At 35.8% G+C, this 22,601-nt stretch overlaps 3 protein-coding genes across 7 annotated transcripts in view; all 3 read left to right on the top strand.

Annotated features, from left to right (window-relative positions):
- myh14 (myosin, heavy chain 14, non-muscle) overlaps positions 1–2,742 on the top strand; it is a 43,110-nt gene extending 40,368 nt beyond the window's left edge. For both annotated transcript variants that reach the window (XM_079624989.1, XM_079624986.1), the window contains one exon: positions 78–2,742. The gene's annotated coding sequence lies outside the window, so the exon portion shown is untranslated. The remainder of the gene's footprint in view (positions 1–77) is intronic.
- Positions 2,718–11,016, top strand: LOC307005145 (mpv17-like protein). Of its 3 annotated transcripts, XM_079624994.1 has the most exons (6): positions 8,771–8,814; positions 9,100–9,171; positions 9,775–10,284; positions 10,422–10,492; positions 10,586–10,615; positions 10,707–10,942. In XM_079624994.1, exons 3-6 carry the CDS (start codon positions 9,783–9,785, stop codon positions 10,824–10,826), a joined length of 723 nt encoding a protein of 240 aa, XP_079481120.1. In that variant the 5' UTR covers positions 8,771–8,814; positions 9,100–9,171; positions 9,775–9,782; the 3' UTR covers positions 10,827–10,942. The 3 variants fall into 3 exon arrangements, with proteins under 3 accessions (XP_079481119.1, XP_079481121.1, XP_079481120.1); XM_079624993.1 differs by lacking the exons at positions 8,771–8,814; positions 9,100–9,171 and adding an exon at positions 2,718–3,426; XM_079624995.1 differs by lacking the exon at positions 9,100–9,171 and having other exon boundaries at positions 8,752–8,814; positions 10,707–11,016.
- A 664-nt stretch (positions 11,017–11,680) lies between these two features.
- Positions 11,681–16,695, top strand: rpl18 (ribosomal protein L18). Of its 2 annotated transcripts, none has more exons than XM_079624885.1 (7): positions 11,681–11,740; positions 12,377–12,463; positions 12,609–12,716; positions 14,362–14,460; positions 16,084–16,207; positions 16,374–16,443; positions 16,556–16,695. In XM_079624885.1, exons 1-7 carry the CDS (start codon positions 11,738–11,740, stop codon positions 16,629–16,631), a joined length of 567 nt encoding a protein of 188 aa, XP_079481011.1. In that variant the 5' UTR covers positions 11,681–11,737; the 3' UTR covers positions 16,632–16,695. The 2 variants fall into 2 exon arrangements, with proteins under 2 accessions (XP_079481011.1, XP_079481012.1); XM_079624886.1 differs by having other exon boundaries at positions 11,731–12,205.
- The last annotated feature ends 5,906 nt before the right edge of the window (positions 16,696–22,601 follow it).

Below are 22,601 nucleotides of genomic sequence, written 5' to 3'. Positions count from 1 at the left end.
TTATGTTGAATGAATATCTGAACATAATGCAATATATCAAAAGAAAGGACAGAGCCTCTGCTATTTTATTCTTCCAGAGGATGCGTAACATATAACAGTGTAAACACGGAAAGCCGGGAAATTCTGTCAATGGCGGGGAAAGAGTTCAACTTTATCGCACAGTTACTTTTTTATTTTTTACTCTGAGGTAACAAGGAGCTTCCATAGATGACAATTTATGTGCACAAAGCTTTGATTGTATTAAACAGACAGAAAAGTGAGAAAGATAATAATGCTGTTCTATTAAATGAATACGCTACAAAATCGAGCCATCCATGATAGCTTTTTTATCTTAGCCATAACCTGACCATAAGAAAAGAAAAAGAAAAAAGAAAAAAAACTTCTAACGAACAAAAAAAGCAGCCAAAGTTGACAGATTTCACTTCCATATAGATTTAGCAGTAAAAGTTATTAGATATTTGAAATATACCTGCTCTGATCTCATTCAAACTTTAGTTATCAGTTCAACTCCCTGTTAAGTTCAGGGTATCTGTGCTGCAGATCGTTCCCTCTTAGAAACTGTGTGTAGATAGTTAGGTCGCTCTAAAGGGATGCTTTTGTGGGTAGTGACATAGATAGGTAGTTAGGATTTCTTAATTTATGTCTTAAACCATCGGCTCAAGTTTCAGACTACTGACTCGTTGTAATTTTTTATCAATTAAGAGAATTCCAGTATGCAGTCTATTTATTTTGTTTTGTATTTTTTTTCCGCTGCACATAGACATGACATGTTTGTTGTATAGTTTGCAATTTAAGTGAAAACAAGGCAAAATGAAAGATCTTTTGAGGGTAAGGTGGGTTTACACTATTTTATCAGTTAGTAACACTGGACGGAATAAAAAAAAAAGAAAGTATTAGTCATACTTTCACCATATAAGCTGCAGTGGGCCTCAAAGAATATAACACACCAAACACAAACACATGCGTTTGAGACCATTTTGACAAGAGTGAGAAGTCTGTTATCAGGATTTCTGAGAGTTATGAACCTGGAAGACGTGAACATATGACATCTTGCCTGTTTTTCCCAGGGGTCAAAGGCTGCTAGTTGCTCCTTAATTATATCATTATATCAATGTAACTTTTTTTTTTTTTATCAAAAGGACATATTGTATTTTGTTTGATTGTTTGATCATTTTTGAATGTGGTAAATATTTATGGATCAAAGTGTTTATGTTGAACACAATCGGAGGCATATGGATGACAAAAGGGACATTATTCTAGCTGTATGCATGTCAACAGTGCCTGTAGTATATCTGCAGAATATACTAAATGGATTCCATTGAAAATCAGTGAAATAATAAGAACGAGGTCTGGAATTGGATAAATAAATTGCAATATTAGGTCTCGCTGAACAATAATCTGACTCAGACATCCTTCTCACAGGTGCTTTTTTCATACAGGCAAGCGATGTGATACATTTTAGAATACAATTGCTTATTGGTTGTTTTCATTTAATTGATGAATCCTTTGGCATGTCAAATGAAAGTTTTCTTAACCTTCACTGTATTTATGTCTCTAATATCTTCATTCTTAGATATTGTTGTATGGTGATGAGCAAATTCAAAAAAGAATTGTTGTTTTAACTTAAAGTGTTTGTTCTGCCTTAATTTAAGTTTAGTCAACTCAAATATCCAAGTTGTCACAAGTTGACTAAACTTAACATTTTAAGGCAGTACATAAACATACTTTTTGAGTTGAAACAATATTTATTTTACAGTATTGATACGCAGGCTTACACTTGATAGTTTTTCAAGTGATTCAATTTAGCAGTATTAAACTGTGAATAATAATCGTTTGTCACCAATAAGTATTAGAAGATATTTAAGATCTGTTCAGCCTGTGAAATTACAAGGTTCTTTGATTCCCTGATGGGTTTATTGCGCTGTTATTACCACAGTTATTACTACTTGCCACTGTATCTGTCCTATGAATCGGAAAGCAGGGTTTTCATATCAGATTACACTGTATGTAAAATGTCTGTAATAGATCACATTTTGATACTTTATTTGTTTTATTTGCCCCAATAATGTTCAAATTTTAGTGTATTTTTAATTGCCGATCTCTAGAATCAAGCTGGAATTGTGTGCAGTTGTAAAATGTTGACTAAAAGGGAGGAAACCATGCTGTTAAAGGCAAAATGATAAAATCACACACGCAAGCCAAAAGACTCAAGCCTTGTACAACATTGTTTTTATTCAATACTTATTTGTCCATGTTAAAACACATTCGTAAATTATATCTGCCTATAATGTCTCTGACTGTTTGCCTTTCAAGCAACTCAACATTGCTGCTAAAATGTGTTTTGTCACTGACAAATGTACAAAGTCATTTTGATCGATTTGTGCATTTATCAGATAGATTTGCAGAGCTGCAAACTCAAAAATTCAATTAGGAGAGCATTTGAATAAAATAAAATAAAAACAGTCGTATTTCTCAAGTCCTATATTCTAGTTTAATAAATGAGTCAGCTTTGAACCAGTTTGAGATGAGTGGAAAATAGCAGAGAATATGTATGAAAAGGTATTGACACTCCAGGGGAGATGTGTGTGTGTATCTGAGGTGTTTCTGAAAAGGACTGTGTGCTTTTTTGCATCTGTGGAACTTGAATTTTTAACCATGTAATTTATTTGATCTTTTGCTTTATTTTGCTATAATGATAAAATGAGACCGGGGTGAATTTTCAATATACCATTGGTTTTGAAATCAGTTTGGTTTATTTTCACACGAACACGCTATCAACGATTCACCATCAGTACAGTAAATGTGGAGGACCACCTAAGAATACAATGAAAAAATCAATTATCAGTTTATTAACCAAAACTAGATTATAAATGGTTAAATCATAGTTGAATTTGACTAAATGAAACAGTCTTTTTTTTGTTTCGCAGTATGCTAAGTTTAACATTATTTTTTAACAATAAAATTATAAACCAATAAATCATCTTTCAAATTGATAATAAACATTTAGACAAAGTTATAGGTGCCCTATTATGCCCTTTTACGAAGTCTTGATTTAATTTTTTGGGGTGAACTAGAATATGTTTTCATGCTTGATTGTTCAAAAAACGCATTATTTTTCACACATTTTACATTATTACAGCACCCCTTTCCCCAATCTGGCTCGAACACACCGATTTTGATGAAGCGCCTCCTTCCGAAATGTGCTGTGATTGGTTAGCTGGCCCAGTGTGTTGTGATTGGCAGCGCTTAGCGTGTGTTCAGGAAATAACTGTGAGTTCTCTAGTGTAAATATTGAGGATGGCGTCAATTTCAATCCAATTCAAGCCCGATTCAGACCCTGACATTGTTAACGAACAAGAGGATCGTGCAGAACGGATTTCATGCACAGACTTTGCAAGCACGGATTTCACAGGACGTTTCAGAGTGGTGTGTTTTTTTTTGTAATCTTATACATTATAAATACAATGTTATACACCATTTAATCGTGATATTTGTTGGAAAACTGAGGTAATACAAACGGTAATCGGTCACAAAACCATGGTTAATTTTCCTAAGGAGCGGTGCACCGTCTTACAAAAGCGAGAGTTTACAAAAGCAACAGAAAACAAGCGGTTCTTGCGCAGCGTTTAAGTTTTAACCACTCTTAAGTTTGTCAGCCTTAGGGAGGTCAAACAAATGAGTTTTAGAAATGTAAAACTTTGACATAGCGACAATCTTCTCTAAACCAGGCCTCACACATTTTTTGCGGATTCCGTGCGGGCGTGGATTATATGAGTAACAGCAAGGTATTTTTTTTATTTTTTTTATTTTTTATGCTCAAACAGCAACATGGAAAAGCATTATAGGACCCCTCTAAAACAGTTTAATTCATGTTCATAATGTAAATGTATAACAATCAATGTATTTATAACTTTTTTTTATTACATTTATGATTTAAAGAGTCCTAGTCCCTAAAATATTACAATACTTATACAGTCTTTATTACAGAAAAATATTTCACTAATTGAGAAATTCATTTCACAACACGGACAAGAACATTTCACAGAAATGATCATAAAATCATGAACGCAATAAAGGTGTGGTCAAAATATCAATAGCGTTTGGTTTGTATCAGCACATTCAAACCAAGCAGCTTTCTGTTGTTCATTGACCAACCAGTCATGTGACCAACTTAAACATAAGCAAATTTTGCTTGGGGAACTTTTTCACCCTCAAACGAAACTCCTGATCGCACAGATTCCTATTGAATTGAAAATTTACCTAGCAACGATAAATAACCAAACTTAATAATCAAACAATACAATCAAATTCATGCACACATTTCATAACTACATTACTGTCCAGTGACGGACCTGTACTTTCCAAATGTATTATTCAGCTCGTCCTCTGCAACAATATTACTGAACAACCAATCATCATCTAGAGGCGGAGTTGGAATTGGAGTGGGGTGGATCTTATGTAATGTAGCCGGGAAAGATCTAGCCACGCCCTCAAAGTTGTGACTACTCTGATTGCCTCTGAATTTGGAGTAAAAACACGACTCTCCTTTATGATAGCAAAAGCCTTCAAGGCAACACATTATGGGGCACTGCAGACCTGATCCAGTCTGGTTGAGATTCTCAACCTGTACAAAATTTCTGATATCAGTGTCTTGCATCATAAGATACTGATCCGTTTCTTGACTTGAAGAGTTCTTGTGTGAGCTTTTTAGAGGCTGTTGTTCCCAGATGTCATGGTCAATCCGTTTGGATTGAGAGTCCAGCTGATTCTCATGCGCCGGGAACATGTGGTGGCTTGAAACAATACCATCCAAGGCAGACACATCTGTATCTGAGTAACCATCCTCCTTTCCATTCGTCCTCGTGCAAGGCTCAACCCTACCAAAATGGCCCTCTAGGATGTTATTGTGGTTCATCGAATAGTTTGTTTGATTGTGATGAAAACTACGTCTATGTGGCTCCTGATTGCAGAGAACATCAAATTCAAATTCTTGACCGTTTTGGCTTAAATTGCTGGTTCCAACGCCAAAACCTGTCAGGTTCTCTGCGTCTGAATCCAGAGAGCTTGGAAATGCGCTGGCTTCCTGTAAATCCTCTTCACTGTGAACCATCCACTCAGCCATTTTACATTTAGGATCACTGTTTTGGATCAGCAGATCTTCATGGTTATCATAACAATCCAGTAATTCAAAGTCATCAATTATATCCATTTGAAGACTCTCAACGATTGTGCGATCTTGCGTTTGGACGCCGTGCTCAGCATCAATGAGCATCTGAACCTCCAAATCGCATGAATCCAAAGACAAAAGTGAAATCACCGGGGAAGTGGGTGAGAGGTCTGACACTTCAACACCTGTGGGGAACAACTTCATGTCCGAGTGTTTGGAGAGACATGGTTTCGGATACGTTCTTTCAATGCTTCCCAACCAGGAGGACACGCTCTCCTCGAAGCTTTCTAAATCACTAGATGGCGGTTGCCTTTCGACGCTGTTGCCTTCAATTATGTGTCCAGGGTTGTGTTTTATTGCAGCATTACAGTTTTTTTCAGTTCTCAGATTTGTGCCTGTACTGTTGAAGGACTTGCACTGTGAGAAACTTTTATCAGCCACATTGGTCTCCATAAGACTGTCCGATGTCCAGAGGTCACAGACATCTTCTTGTTGTTCAGGAAGACCTTCAGTTTTGTCAGCATTTATAAAAGTTTCAATAGCTGTAGAAAACAGAACAAGGAGTCATCAAACTGATTCCAGACCAGAACAAACCAGTTCTGAAAATAAAAAGTAAGCTCTTTTACCTTTTTTTGAGGGTTTAGGTGACTGGTCTGTGACTTCTTTTGCAATGCGAGACAGAGTGGGTGTTAGATGATCTGGGAGTTTTTCAGTCGAAAATAAAGCAGAAGCCAGCTTATGGTTCGCTGCTTCTATTTCTGCAAATTTCCTGTGTAGAGGCGGATGGAATATATATTAGTTATAATCATTTAATATATATATATATATATATATATATATATATATATATATATATATATATATATATATATATATATATATATATATATATATATATATATATATACACACACCGGTATATAAGAGCTGTGAAACGATTAATCGCATCCAAAATAAAAGTTTGTGTTTACATAATATATGTGTGTGTACTGTGTATAATTATTTTGTATATATAAATACACACACATGCATGTATATATTTAAGAAAAATGGCATCTAAAAAATATTCCATCTAAAGAATAAAATTAAATATTTTCATTATTTTAAAATAGATAAGTCAAAATATGACTGTTTTACTGTTATTTTGATCAAATAAATGCAGCCTTGGTAATATGTATAATGATCTTGACCAAAAACGGATGGAAATTTCTTGATGGAAATTACATCACAATGTTTATCCTCCAGCACATCCCAAAGACTTTCAATGAATGGTCTGGACACAGAGGTGCTGATTCATGTGTGAAAATGATTCTCTATGCTCGCTCCCAACCATTCTTTCACAGTTTGAGGCTGATGAATCTTGACATTGTCGTATATGATGTGTCTTCCTACATGGTTGTTTAAGAAATGAAAAGCTTCACCCTCCATCAATTCTGGTTAGAAGAACTGTTGCCAAACATATAACATGCTAGAAACATAATAATCACTGCAATAATGAATCAATCGTTGATTCTTAAAGGAACACTCCACTTTTTTGGGAATTACGCAGCGCCTGAAAATAGTCCCCAGCCCGGTAACTTCCAACGTGACCAGCACTGTTTGTAATATCATTGCCTGCTGGTACGGCAGCACAGTTTATTGATTATTACGCAAGATTGAGAGTATAGTTCCTAGTCATACTGGCCTAGAAAATGGCAACTTTTTATTTTCTGTCGGTCTTAGTACATTATGTAACTGCAGAAGAGTCAAGTTTTAAATAGGAAAAATATTGAAACTCTTTGGTCATTTTTTTGAGAGAGATGCTAACGGTCTAATCAGATTCAATGATCTATGCTAAGCTATGCTAAAAGTGCTACCGCCAGACACGGAGATCGGCTGAATGGATTCGAAAACGGTAAAACTCAACTGTTTAACTCTAGGGGAGTTGGAAAATGAGCCTATTTCCAAAAAAAGTGGAATGTTCTTTCAAGCATATACATAGGCTATATACTGTATACAACATACCTCTGTATCATGTTGTGTAGAAACCTACGATGATTGACTTGTCGTTTTGATGGCTTGTTTTTACGTGGTTTTTGCAAAGTCCTCATCATGTGACCAGCTGCTGAGGTCACGAAAGTAAAAAGATCCCGACCCCATGGCACTCCATGCTCCGGCCCTGGCTCAAAGGTCAAAATACTAGATGGACGCATATCTTTGAGGATAAAATTAGGATAAAATATGAGGGGCATTGAAGAAAGAGAGAAAAAATAAGATAATATCACATCAGATTCAGTAGTTGTTTGCTAAATTGCCAATGAATGTTGATAGCTTATCAGTATATTAACATTTTGTAAAACTAAAGGAGCAGAAATATAACATTCAGCATAGCATCAAATTAAGATTTAGATCTCCAAAAGCCTGATAATCAATCTTTCTATATGAAAGCACCACCTACCTTCTGTTACTCAGTAAGAAGCCACTTTTGAAATGCGAACCAGAAGACTTTGCACAGGTGATCCAGTCCTGCACCCTGACTGACCGAGAGACAGAGAGAGAGTGAATGAATGACCGAGGGGAGGGTGGCATTGATTCATCAGTGATGATGCCACAGTGAACGATGCTTTGTCTGCTTAGATAAAGGGTGGCACGACCACGCCATTAAAGAGGACAGAGAAGTGCAGCAGAATGAAAAGAAAAGCAATTACCTAGAAGTCAACTGGTTCGTGCCGTGCGGTCTCCTTGAGCATTGTCAAAAACAGCGCTTGTTAAGTGTTAGCAAACACAGCGCACCAGTTAAGCGCTTAACGGGCCTTTAATTGATCTCTTTAATCTCAGATCCTCATTAACACATTCTCCTGTCTAAGAGCTCTACTGGTTGCCACACACAAATTGCCTTCACATTTCAGCCCTCAGACAAAATGTTATTTTTACATATCTATGGGGACGTTCAACATAATGGAACGTGGTCCGGAGGACAGGGAATATGACGTGATTCAAAGCAGGAACATATTAAATTGAACTATGAATGCTTAATAAATGAGTTTAAAGAAACTAAGATAGTCTACCATCTATATCCACATTAGAGCATCGTATTTGAAATTAATTCTTAAAGGGATAGCTCGATCAAAAATGAAGAAAAGAAAAAAAGAATTCTCATGTGCTCTATATTGGATGTTGTTAATAGACAAATTTAACTAGCGACAGTGTGAAAATAGTATTTCGTAAGACACATTTAATTTAAATATCTCTATTTAGCTTTAATCAATTTTTATTTAATTTTTAGTTCTTGTACTAAACTTCTTATTTTATTTCACATTTTTATTTAAGTTTAAAAGTTCAAGTTTTTCATTATATTCTATCTTATTTCATATAACAAATGCATTTTGTGATATTTTCAGTGTCCGTTAACAACACTGAACCAGATGTTAAATTGCTAATGGCATCTTGCTTGCATTTTTGTGAGATTCATTGGTTATATGAATTATTGGTCCTTTATCATTCAGCACTATGGTAACATGAGCAGTGGGGTGCATGTGTACAGGAGACTCTTCTCTATATTTAGTGCAGCTTCTCACATGTCACTGCTGCACATGTTCTCTGTTGGTTTTGAAGAAGCTCTGCTTTCAGCCTGGTGTAAGAATGTTCTTCTCTCAAGTTTAACATCGGTGAGATTCATATACTTCACGTTGTATCTGATTTCTGCATTTCATTGTGTATGATTATAATGTGTTTTACTATTAAGCAGAAGGATGTTTTATAAACTGATTATTTAAAAAAAATGTCCCTTTATACATTCCCTCAAATGTTCCCTGGTTCTCACCATGTGTTCTTTTCTCACATTCTGGCACTGATAAACCTTATCATAAACACTCATTCTTGCTACTTTGAACTTTGTACCTCAAAACAAACTCTGATTGGTCTATGTTTGACCAATCCGCTTTGTGTACAAGAATCAATCAGAGGGATACAACAGAGTGAACCTTGAGATTTGTCATTCATTCTTAAAACAGGACAGCTACATGGTGAGTTACAAAAAAAACATATTATAAACTTAAATTGTCATTTGTAACTAATTAAAAAACTTTAAAGTCAGCATTAAAAACAGAAGTTGCTATAGTCTTTTCTTCCCTATTTTGATCTGAGTGGAACAGCATTGAACAAGAAAAAAATGTATGCTGGGACTTTAATTTTTCCATCAGGAATGGTTCAAGTGGTGCTCACTGCAGAGCCAATTGACGTCCAGCTCTCCTTCTCTGGACATAATGGGCAGAGTTATGTTTAGCAATAGGGTTAGTGTGTGGGTGGGGGGCATCTAGCTCCACCCATTAAGTTCAGTGAGGCGGAGCTGGACGTCAAGCTCCACCCATTGGCTCTGCAGTGAGTAGCATCTCTTGTGGATTGCTATTGCTGTGATGTCATGATGTGAGTGACAGGTTCTCAAGCCAGTAAACACATAATCAGAGAAAAGAAGAGATGTTGCTGCAAATGGGAGGGGAAGTGGGGGTGCAAAAAAAAATATGCATTTTGATTTAATGGTGACTTAAGTTAAAAGGATCAAATGACATTTATTGTAGATTGAGCCTATTCAGTTTAATGAAATATTTGCTTTTATTATCCTTGTCCAGCGGTCATCATGAACAGAGCATGGACTTTGTTTAAATCCCATCCATACATCCCTAATGTGCTGGGATACACAACTTTGTTTGCCACAGCGGACCTCATTCAGCAAAGCATGATGGGAAACGCTAAGGACAAAGTGACAGAACACAAACCAGATAGAATGGGACAAGATCTATCTAAGATGTCCACTGAAGGAGTTACTGTGGCTGGAGAAGCAAAGACAGATGATCTGACTTATAATACCAAAATAAGTGACCCAGAAGGCAATGGAAAAGCCTTGGAAGAAAATAAAACATCAACTCCAGTTCAACATGTTCCACAGCTTCACGGCATCGACTGGGCCCAGACCGCTCGGGTGGCACTGGTTGGGTTCTGCTTCCATGCTAACTTCAATTACCATTGGCTACGAGGACTGGAGAGGATGTTTCCGGGGGGAGGGGCCAAAAGAGTGTCACTCAAAGTGTTTCTAGACCAGCTGTTTGCAGCCCCTATGACAATAAGTGCTTTCTACATTGGTGAGAATCAGGAATAAATACACTCAGCAAAAGGAATAACAGGAATTTCATATTGGTGAAATATATATATAAAAATATATATTGGTGCACAAATGAATGAATAATGATAAACTAAAGTGTTTATTATACTTCTAAAGGGCTGAGCGCATTGGAGGGTGCAGAGGATCCCCTTGAAGACTGGAGAAATAAATTCTGGACCTCTTATCAGGTAAACATTGAAGAGCACAAAAGCAATTGCACAAGTGTAAATTCTGGATCAATTTTGACACATTGATTTACTCTTTGTTTCTCTTCCTGGTAGACTGGGGTGGTGTACTGGTCAGCAATGCAGGTACTGTATCTATACTATTTGTTCATGTCTGTCAGGTCTTTTTCTAAGATGCTTCTTCATTTGTTTCCTAATTATATTCTTCATGTCTCAGGCTGTGAACTTCTCCCTGATCCCGCCAGTGGCTCGTACGGTTTTTGTTGGAGGAGTCGCCCTTGGCTGGACTGTCTTCTTGTGTAATTTCAAGCAACAGAAGAGTGACTTCCTGAGCTAGGCTTTATTCCACAGCTGCTTGCCATTGAATATCTAAATATGCAACATGCATATGCAACTATAAGGGATGCATTAAAGCTGGCTGATTTTTTAAACAATGAGATTTTAACCAATCAGTTTCCTATAGAACAAATAAAATAATATTTATTTTAAATGATCAATTATGCTGCATAATAAACAAATGTTTTGTTACCTCAGTTTTTCCACTCATTCTTTTAGTAGTTGCAATGAAACGGAAGTAGTGACTGATCTTTTCTTTCACAGTGAAATGGATTATTAAGAAAACAATCAGGTGCGGGAAATTAGTTCGGTTAAACATTATGAGGTCAAAAAAATTGTCACACTTTAAATCAGGTGTCTTTAGAAGCCTACATAAAGACACTTAATTTAAAGTGGAACCAAAAAAATGACATGGTTCACTTAAAATCCATGCATTCAGAAAATGTAGGTGAATTTTAGTTTTATGCTGATTTTAAGAGAGATTTTATAGAATCTTATAGAATCTTTCAAAGTAAACTATAGGAATAATAGGCCTATATGTATAGGGCTATAATTATAATTATCACAATAATAATGTCTTCATTATAATAACTTTGTAATCAAACTCTTTTAAACTTTATGTAGCTAAGATTGACCACACTGCTGTACTATTAATTTAGCTAATTTTGTTTGCTTAAACAGCGTTTAGCATGAATTTGACTGTTTCATCTCTCTTTCTGCAACCAACCATATCCAACACTGAAATGTTTTTTTTTCTTTCCTTTTTTTTCTTTTCTTCTTTTTTCTTCAGTGACACAAAGCGTGAGCCTATCCGGACGTGCCTTTTTCAGTCACATGACTCATAGCGTTCCGTAATCTCGCTATACGTACTCTCGCGAGCTTTCTTTTTTCCCTTTTCACTCTGAGTCCAAGATGGTAGGTAGCTTGATATCTTATGGATTTTACCAGTATCCAAAATCTTGCTCCATCCTCAGCGATATCTGTTCTAATTCTGCCGCAGATGATGTTTAGAAGCATTTCATAGCGCTATAAATGAATAGATATAGGTATTATTGTGGATAGTGTGTGAAATTAATAAGTAAATGCCGGCAAACGCACATCGGGCCGCAGAGCTGAGACTCCCGTTCATTTGTCGTGTTTTAAAATACTTGCCGTGCATACTCTGACGACAGCGTGTTACTGTCTCATTAATCTTCTGTTTATAAATGTATAGATCAAATACATACTGGTGTTTAATGTTTAATTTAGTTGACTGGGCAGAAAGAAAAACACTACAGTAAACTCGTGTTGGCTAAGCTAGCTTTACTAGTGCTAGCAGTATTCGGCTCTCACAGCCACATGAGTTAACTTACAGCTCATCTTAGACTAATATGAATTATGGTAAAGATGTTTTTCACTTCAAGTTATTTTTTTCGTTGTGCTAACCATTCTTGCTCAAATATTTGTAAATTCTTAAGCTAGTGTAATTTATTGAGAAAGTGCTAATTCTCCAGTTCTGTGAAACGATGCTTTTATTGTTGTGTAATTGACGTATTTTGTGGAATCTCACAGGGAGTTGACATCAGACACAACAAGGACCGTAAGGTTCACAGGAAGGAGCCCAAAAGTCAGGATATTTACCTGAGGCTCTTGGTCAAGGTAAGAAACAACATGATACTCAACACGTATAAGCAAACAAGAAACTCCTGTTTTAAAACGTATTTCTACATTTCTCTGGCTAGTTAGATCAGTTGTCAATTTTCCCTTTTCATTTGATCAGTTTGCTTTTTGTTGTGTGTTGTAGTTGTACAGATTTCTGTCTCGTCGTTCTGATGCTCCCTTCAACAAGGTCATTCTGAGGAGACTCTTCATGAGCAAGACCAACCGCCCACCTCTGTCCATTTCCCGACTGGTGAGTTTGAACCCCAGGGTTATGTCGGCCCGGTACACATTGTACGATTGTGGCCTGTCACAGACGAAAGATGACCAATTGTGGCAGTTTCTGTGGTCATGGCTCCTAAGCGGTGGTCCTACGTCGTACAGTTAGAGGTTCAAAGACGGCCGTTGTCTTGTCACGGTCTTGCGACCAAAGATTGCCTGCAATAATTTTCTGACAGTGTCAGAAGTTTTGCTTGATCATTTCACAGTGTGTTTGCTGCTACGACCTACATCTACTGACTAGCCAATACAAATGCAACTTGAAATGCTGTGCTTGAAGTTAATCAATGCGACTTGGTGCTAAAACTAATAACTACTTGCCTCAAGCTCCATTTACAAAATTGTTATGCCAATTTGGCCTCTCTTTCCCTAGCCATGAGCTCATCCATATTCTTTCGTTTACTCTTCTGGGTTTTTTCTTCTTCTTTTCAGTGCACATAAAAACCACAAATGCCAAAGTTTGATTCATCTTACTCTATTTGTTTACCAATAGTGCATGCTGATGATGTGTTATTCTTCTATACTAACTTGCGTTGTAGCCTACTATTCAATAGGTGTCATTGTACTGTCTACATGCATGTCATACCCAAGTTTATTAGATTTATGTCATACAGTGTTGAAATCACAATCTGTAGCAGGCAATACTCTTGTAGATCTCGTTTACACATGACCTTTTGCGTGTTATTAATTGGGCTGGGTATTAACACAGATTTTACAATTTGATTTCTACTCACAAGCTTGCGCCTTTGATTCGATATTGATTAATTTATATATATATATATATCAGGTACAGTACATGGCAAATTTTCTCAAGGAAAATAAATCTCAACTAATGCTGTAAACTGTTTAGGGAACCATTACTATAATATTAAAGGTTAAAATTAACTGATGTATATGCACACAATTACATTACATATGGAAGTTGTTACAATAACTTTTTAATCACAATAATTTAAAAAATATTTTGACTTTTAAACTGTAGTTGTCAATTTATTAAAAATACCTAAAATAGTGAATAACAGGTTAAGTACAAATAGAATATATTTGTATACATTTAGCATAATGCTCCTCTGGAAAAAAAATTCTAGCTGTTTTATTGACGCATTTCAACAGTTGAAAGACTGAGCAATTACATGAGACAATATGGCTTGAAAGTGGTATTCATTTGTTTAATTTAGTTTTCAAATTGGCAGAATTTGAAAGCTGAGGCTTTATTTCATATCAAACGTAACAAAGTGCGATTTAATGGATGGGAGGTGCTACAATGTTTTGTTCATCACCTTGAAACAGTATAGACTGAAAAATCGGGTTCCAAACAATTGCTGGTCCCCATAGACTTCTATAGTATGAAACAAATACTATGGTAGTCAATGGGGACCAGAAACTGTTTGGTTACCCACATTCTTTTAAATATCATCTAAGTTCCGTAGAACAAAAGCTCATACATGTTTAGAATAACTTGAGGGTGATCAGAATGTTTAGTTTTGGGTGAAATATCCCTTTAAGAATTGATATTGGTTCATCAAAATGAGAATTGGTTGGAAATTAATATTTTGAACACAGCCCTACTTAAACCTTGGTATATTTGTCTCATGCAAAGGTTTCTTCTTTGCCTTTAGATTCGTAAGATGAAGCTTCCAGGCCGTGAAAACCTGACTGCTGTTGTTGTGGGAACGATTACAGATGATGTCAGGATTCACAAAATCCCTAAACTGAAGGTAAGACCGACATTGAAAGTGTGGTTAATGTCTTATAAGCTTTGTGTTAAAGCCCACATGCATTCAAAGAATTGCAGAATCCAGTCAGAAAAATGCAATTTACTGTATAACATGGAATGTCACAGGATTTGGCAACATTTAAAGCAATAAATGAGAATTAGAGATGTACATTGAAATCGCAAAATGGACTTTGGCCTGTGAATACTGAAGCTAAAAAAGACTGCGGTGTAACTGTGAAGTTGCTTGTTTTGCTTGCAAAACACTTTTAAAACTAAAGCCTTATTTACACTGTAATTGTTTCTCATGGTGTCATTTTACATTTTTACTGCGGCTAGTCTGATTTTATTGCCGTCCTAATCCAGAATGTCATTGTTTTTCTCCCACCATCTATGTAAAAATTCCTGCCCGAATTACCTACTGTTTTTTGAGAAACACCAATCTTGTGTGGTAATTGAATTGCCTTCTGACTCCACATCTGAGTTTACAAAAAGAGATTGTGTCAGAATTCACGGTTTAAATCCCTTTTGACCACCGCAGAGCCCTGAGATAACTGTTGTGCTTTATTGTAATTTGCATGCATTTTGAAGATGTACATTTAAATGATAAATAAGATGTTATTTTCCTATTATTGAATTAAATGTGAAACATCCACATGGCAAAGTTACTGTCAGAATAGGGATCAAGTTAAAAATAAGGCTAACAGCTTTAACAGTAGCAGATACTATTATTTAACAACCTTGTAGCTTTCCCAGTGGAGAAAATGAGTTTTTACTTCCTGAACTGGGCTTTTGCCCTCTATAGTACTATTGTACTTATGTTGTTGTAATACAATTCATTAGGGTTGCACCTATACCACTTTTTCCAGAACGAGTCCAATGCCAATATTTTCATATAAAGAAACTTCTTTATTTTCAAACGTCCTGTAATAATGTAGGGAACCACTCCCTATACAAAAAATCAGGTAACCATTCATGTTTTACTTGCTTATACGATTTAGTTTTAATTCAAATGAGGTGTGCTGAGTGAATGGTCAGCAATCGAGCATTCAACAAAAGTGCGCTCTCTTTACCGTCAGAAAGTTAATACATTCTTTGTTACTTTACTTTCATTTGACATCCAACTGTACTACAAACTTTCCACTGATGTTTGGAGATGTGCTCGACAAGCTCACGCCTCTGTGCGCTCAATCCACTGCGTGTATTTCTCTTATCAGCTCATGCACCACAGCTATGTAGGCGTTACTATATTGTTTAATACTAAGTAGATCCATTCACTTCATTCATAGACAGCCTTGTCTTTTATCCACATCATACTCTGTTGTTGATGTTTCTGGACACAAACACTGTACACAATCTGCCTGGTATCAGTTGTTGGTATGGGATTGGGAGCATTTCTTTTTTCTTAGTACGAGTACGCAAGCCCAGTATCTGTGCATCCCTAAAATTTATTTAAAGTAATTTCAGGAACATCACGATTTTTACGCCATTGTATGTTTTGGAGAGATGACTTGGATGTTTAAATGATGTTTAATACTTAGGGTGTTTTTCACCCAGCAGTGAGTACATGCAGTGAAGTTGTCTGGATATATAAATGAACATTATTTCTCTTTCCTGTGCCTCACAGGTGTGTGCCCTAAAAGTGACCGACGGTGCTCGCCACAGGATCTTGAAGGCTGGTGGACAGATCATGACCTTTGACCAGCTGGCCCTCACAGCACCTAGAGGACAGGGCACCGTTCTGTTGTCCGGTACGTGTGTGCCAACCAAGAATACTTGGTGTAGAAAACAAATTCATTATAAATCTAATTCTTGTTTATAATAACTTTCTCATTTTCCTGAACGAGTTGGTTAATTGTTTGTATTTTGAGGGTTTCAGCTCCAGATTGTTAAAGCATCTGTCTTTTTTGCAAACAGGACCCCGTAAGGGCAGAGAGGTGTACAGGCATTTTGGAAAAGCTCCTGGAACCCCCCACAGCCACACCAAGTAAGGGATCAATGTGAACTTTCTTTTCAAGCCTTCCTGAGCTTGAGGCGGTCTGATAAATGTTGATCGTTGTGATGAACCGTTTAACTGAGCATGTTTGTCTCTCCTCTAGGCCCTATGTGCGCTCCAAAGGCAGGAAGTTCGAGCGTGCCCGTGGTCGCAGAGCCAGCCGAGGCTACAAGAACTAAACATCTGTCTTTTTGTATTCTGTATGGTAATGCAAATAAAGATTGGGAATTATTCCAAATACAATCTTTTGGAGTTGCTTTTCTTGATCTCATGTTATGCTCCAAAAATGCTAAAAAAAAAAAAAGTGTGTGTGTGAAATCGCACCTGAAGCACTGAAATGACTGTGACTTCACCACATCAAGTGGAAAAGCAAACCTAATGATGAAATGCTGTGTTTACAACTGCAGGTATATGTGCGTATACACATGCTGCCAATAGTTTCAGTATTAATCTAACTCAAAGATTGCGAAGAATAAAATTGTCGAGTTGAAAGAAGTTAACGTCAGAGGAAAGGCACACAGACCTTGATTGAACTTTGAATTTTCCATTTTAATTTGCACAAAACAAACCAGCTCTGAGCTGTTTGTGTTAAAATAGTTTAATGGAATGTTTTTGATTTTGAGGCTTTGATATAAATTTGTTCAAATCTATTTTTTTTTGTGTGCTTGAAGTTTATAAATTCATAAGTCTTAGTCACATTTTGCACCAGTTTAATTGCTTAATTTTTTTCAGCCTGTCATGCAATAAACTTGCCCAATAATAGAAATATTCATTTGACAGTAGTATTATATGGCACTACTGTTGAAAATGAATAAATGCAGCAATGGCAATTTTATGTGTCTGTAGTTTAAATTAATTTTGAGTAGAGAACAAATGCAATGTAGGCAGGGTGTACACCTTTTGAGTGTAATGCCCTCATTTAAAATGCAAAAATATCTACATTATTTTGGATGACCATGCAAATGTAGAAGTAAAATGGCACAACTTCTAGTAATGTGGCAGCAGAAGTGTGTGGAAACAAAATTCATGTAGTGTTTGGACGCTATTCAAAGAAGCTTTGCTATTGGCGAGTAAACACTTTTCAGAAGCTGACTCTTTGATCTGTAAATCTGTGGTTGTAATTTCCAGTACACAGGGCAAATGAAACCGTTCAACAGACTATTGGGAGCAGTTTCAGCCGCATGTGATGGTGTTATGATAGCAAATCATGAATATTAATTTCTAAATTTCCACCCTGATCATTTTAAACTTCATCTCGAAATTAAGGTTTTTGATGATAAAATCTGAAGTCTTTATGAATAGCAGGTTCTCACGCACTCTAAAGCCCGCCAATAAATCACATTTAAGTCTATTGAATTTAACACACATCTTGGGTTTTTCTATAAAAGGACAAAACTTTCTAGATGAAACCGATTGTGCCATGATGTAAGAAACGGTAATTGTCTGACAAATCTGCTGACTGCATCTGCTCAGAGACACAAATATGTTTTATGTGATGCATATCTTTCTATAAAACCCTGTTTTGACTAATTTCTATAGAGAAATCATCTGTGGAATTAAAAGCTTTGACTGAAACTGAGCTCTCAGGGAACATTGACCATTGTAATGCATGAAACTGAACAACTTAATTTCTTACTAATCATATTTACATATCATTCTGAATAAATCGTGTTCGTCTTTTTACATCTTTATTATACTTCAAATACAAAACATTTTTGTAATCATATTTACACATTGAATTCCCGAATTAATGTAGAAGCAACACAAATCAATTTAATGACAATGTAATGTTTTGAAGGCACATTTTTACCTAGTACTACCAATACATTTGTTAAACTGTTTTTCTCATTTTAAGGACAAAATTAATAACTATCCAACTCAATATAATATCTGAAACATTTTTAACATACAGCATAACTGCAAATGATCAAAGCACTATTTTTGTTTATCATAAACAATCACATAACAACGGTTTAATCGAAATGAACATAATATATATTCACAAACATTTAGAAAACATGTAAGCATCCCAAACATTTCTTTTTTTCCATCTTTAGAAAAAAGAAAGTTTAAAGTATTTATTTTATGTTTTTTAAAAGCTATTAAAAACAAGTACACAACTTAATAATAATGGCAACCTGCCTCTTACAGGAACTCAAGTTGGTATATTTAAAAGCTTCACGTAAAGATTTTTAACAATTCCTGAAGTATGTTCAAATTAAATATATAGATGTTTAAATATGGGCATTATTGGGTTAAAAAAATAATTTAATTTACCCAAATTAAATTAAGATAGAAAAAATGGGTTGCACTTTATTTTAAAATATGTGTACTTACCTATTTTTTTTACAGTCTATGGTACTTACAGTGTATAGAAAGTAATGGTGAATATAAGGTAACTACATGGTTGAGGTTTAGTTATCCAGTTATTGCAATTACTATAATAAGTACATATTATGTACATGGAGAACAGGAGTGTAAACTAAAGTGCTACCGAAAAATGAATAAAAAAAATGACTCCGGACATTCATTTTCAAGAGAGTAAAGGATTTAGACAGATGAACGTGGAGAACGGGGGTGTCTGTGCTTGTGAGAAAGTATTGCCTGAGGGGGTCAGTGGGGAAGGAATAATATCTGTCACAATCCTGCCATAATCAGTGTTAATATGTTCCATCCTCGCCGCTATCTGCATGCATATAATATTCCCACTCGTGACAGTGTCTTTTTTCCACATCAGGGGCTCACAGGTCTTCCCCAGCTCTCCTGTTATTCAAATCAGCTGTGTCAGCCACGTACAGTCTGTAGGAAAGACCCCATCACACTCTCATGTCGACCCCTCTGATCTGAAGACAGTGAACGCTGATATCTCCAGAACCACAGCAGCGGTTCGCCTGGACCCCGCGTGATATTTGGATGTTTTCTGGTGATATGGACTCACAACGGCGTGAGAACTCTCGAGATGCACGAAGGGAAGGAAATGATGAGAATCTCAGCTTGAAAGCGTCTGAAGATCTGTGGGTATCCTCCCATACTTTACCTCATGAAAGCATACCTACACACTGCTTTTTCCATGGATTTACATATTTACTATTCAACAGCCAGCTTACTATTTCCACCTGGTTAAAAGCTCTTCACTGATATGTGTACAGCAGCCCCAAAAAAGCCAAATCTATGGATGTCAAGATATTAAGAATAAGGTTTTACAAAGTGGTCACACTTTATATGACATTTATTACTAAAACATTTTTTAGGTACAATATTGTTTTCATGTTGTATCAAACTTTTGAGTGGGGATGTGGGTAAGGTTAGGGACAGGTTTGGTAGTCAACATTTGAAGCAGATCAAAACCTTTCATCAAAGTTATATGAATTTTGAACCACCCGGTCTTGTCTAAGGAGCGCTTTGGTGAACTTTTTTGATCCACTTCAAATGTTGACTGTTTGTGTCAAATATGGAAAAACCCAACCATTTGGTTTAAAAAAAAAATATTTGACCCAAACATGTGTTGAAACAACCCAGCATTTTTTAGTGTAAGGAAAGGGTCAACAGTGTGATTATATGTAATTACAGAAATAAATTCCAGCTATAAGTATTTTTTTTAAATATAAGTAAAATGTAAAAACATGTATGTACATAATAATTGCATTGTATCAAATTATTAATTTAAATGTTACATAGCCTACAACATTTTTTCAACCCATGTTTGGGTAAAATATGGACAAACCCAATTAAAAAACTTACCGTAATGTAAAAATTTAAACCAACAGTTGGGTTTGTCCATATTTGCCCCAAACAAGTGTAGTAATTAAAGTCACTTATAAAGTGGGACCTAAAAACAATGCTGTTAAAAAATGAAAAACAAAGACACTTTCTGGTTGTCAAATATTTACCGTGTAGTTAATGTGAGGATCTACACCTGTTGTTACTAGAACACCCGTGACACATTGAAAACACTGAAAATCCTTTATTAAAAGTCATTGCAAAAAAAAAGACTAGTTCAGGGGGAAAAAATTCCATTTCTTTGCAGAAGTCCCTCGGTTTGATACTTTGTATCTTGTTGAAATTCAGTTAATGAATTTGATTACACTTTATTTAAAGGCGTCTTTGTTACACTGTTATTATAAATTTAAGTACTGAGTAATAATAGTTAACGACACATACTTACTAGGGTTAGGATCAGGGTTTGGTCTGGTTTAGGGTTAGTTGCATGTAATTATGCATAACTTAGTTATTACTAACATGTAACGTATGTAACGATGACACTAAACATAAAGTGTTACCATTCATTTTATGTGTCCCAGCGTGTCTAAATACTTTTTTGGGGCCACTTTGCAGAAAGAAAGGAAATTTACTGTATAGACGCTTCAAATCGAGAGTCGTACTTAAAAATGTGGACTACAGAAGGAAGGAACTTGCTTTTGTGACAGAGAGGAGGAGTGAAAAACAAAGCAAAAAATGGGAGGGGAGAGATTGAGTCAGCCACAGACTCCTTTCTTCATCAAAACAACTCCAGCCCCCATATTCATGTCACTCGCACACAGTGTGTCTGTCTTTACTGGAAGTGCTGCTGTTTTAGAATATGCTGATCGCACATCCGCATATCAACGGCTCAATCAAATGCGTTCCGAAGCTCAGGTCTGACATAACAGAAAGCAGCACTTACACAACCACATAAACAAATGATGATGCCATGGCGAGAGCTAAAATTACACATGGCATTTGTGTTTTTTACCCACTGATTAGTGTTGCTTATCAGAAATGCATGCCTGGTGCAATGGTGACATAAATTGAGAAATTATAATGGTACTTACTCCAGCAAAACAGTAAATGATGCATAATTACATGCAACTAACCCTAAACCAAACCCTAAGCCAAGTACATAAGTACATGTTGTTAATTGATATAGTTTTCAAATTATGTAATCACACTGATACTAAGACACCTTAAAATATTAGTGCTGTCAAATCGATTAATCGGAAATTAATCATACACCAAACATAAAAGTTTGTGTTTTATATAATATAGGCCTACTGTGTGTGTATATATATATACACACACAGTATATATGAGGCATTTATTATAATGGGTTTATGGTTTTTGGGCTGATTGTTAATTTAAATTAAACCATTGTAGGATTGATGTACTATAATTCTTGTTGTTTTTTGATAAAAATACTGGTTTGATCATTTGGAGTTTACAGATATTAAATTGAGTTGGATATACACACACACACACACACACACACACACACACACACACACACACACACACACACACACACACACACACACACACACACACACACACACACACACACAATATATATATATAAACAAACATTTATGTTTCGTGCGATTAATCGCTATTCATCTATTTGACGTCCCTAGTATATATTTGAACATAACAGATATTATTTCATATTCAATATTGCACAATTAACTGAAATTGTTTTCTGCATGCTGTGCATCTTCCATGAACTTGCCATGATTTTCTAGCATGCAAAGACAGCATAAACTGATACATTATTTGTATGTAATTTTTTTTAATTAATGCTGTCTTTTCATGCTGTAAATATTATGGCTAGTATAGAAAACTTTTATAATAAAACAGGGAAGATGACGATTAATATCTGTGAAAATGTGCAAATAAAATTATAATATCATATAATAATATTACATAGACAATAATACATGCATGCATCTTCTGTAAAGCTGCTTTGAAATATATATATATATATATATATATAGACACACTCTAATTATTTAGAAATAGATGCATTCTTGCCTGTGTACAATTTCCATATTATTTGTTTTGTTTTTGTTTTACATAAATTGTTTCCATTCTTTGAAGTGAGTGACATACTTTCAAGTACAACTTTTTCACGTGTTGAGAGAAAATTCGAGATAGACCTGGTGAATCCGTGGGAGAACAAACCTCAAGTGTTGCCTCTCCCTCGTTCTATTACTCTCTCAGTGTCTCTCTTTCTCTCAAACTTTTTCCAAAGTACGTCAGTCAGACCGCACATCAACAGTTTCACTAACTTCAGAAGTAATGTGACATCGAGAGGCAGAAGAAGAGGATCTACCTACATCGAGCAACTCCTCCCCATCCACCGCAGCCCACACAACCACCCACGGCAGTATATATAC

Source organism: Phoxinus phoxinus (assembly GCF_949152265.1).
Source record: "Phoxinus phoxinus genome assembly, chromosome: 10".
NCBI classification, from domain to species: Eukaryota; Metazoa; Chordata; class Actinopteri; order Cypriniformes; family Leuciscidae; genus Phoxinus; species Phoxinus phoxinus.
The sequence above is the reverse complement of the archived record's forward strand: the minus strand, read 5'-3'. Positions and strand labels throughout refer to the sequence as shown.

What these genes read in the sequence shown, in the direction of transcription:
- LOC307005145 (XM_079624993.1), top strand. Translation starts at nt 3,381, where the DNA reads ATGCACAGACTTTGCAAGCACGGATTTCACAGGACGTTTCAGAGTG. An exon ending in AATAAGTGCTTTCTACATTG is followed by an intron (nt 10,285 to 10,421) that starts GTGAGAATCAGG and finishes ATACTTCTAAAG; the next exon opens with GGCTGAGCGCATTGGAGGGT. An exon ending in AATTCTGGACCTCTTATCAG is followed by an intron (nt 10,493 to 10,585) that starts GTAAACATTGAA and finishes TCTTCCTGGTAG; the next exon opens with ACTGGGGTGGTGTACTGGTC.
- rpl18 (XM_079624885.1), top strand. An exon ending in ACCTGAGGCTCTTGGTCAAG is followed by an intron (nt 12,464 to 12,608) that starts GTAAGAAACAAC and finishes TGTGTGTTGTAG; the next exon opens with TTGTACAGATTTCTGTCTCG. An exon ending in CTCTGTCCATTTCCCGACTG is followed by an intron (nt 12,717 to 14,361) that starts GTGAGTTTGAAC and finishes CTTTGCCTTTAG; the next exon opens with ATTCGTAAGATGAAGCTTCC.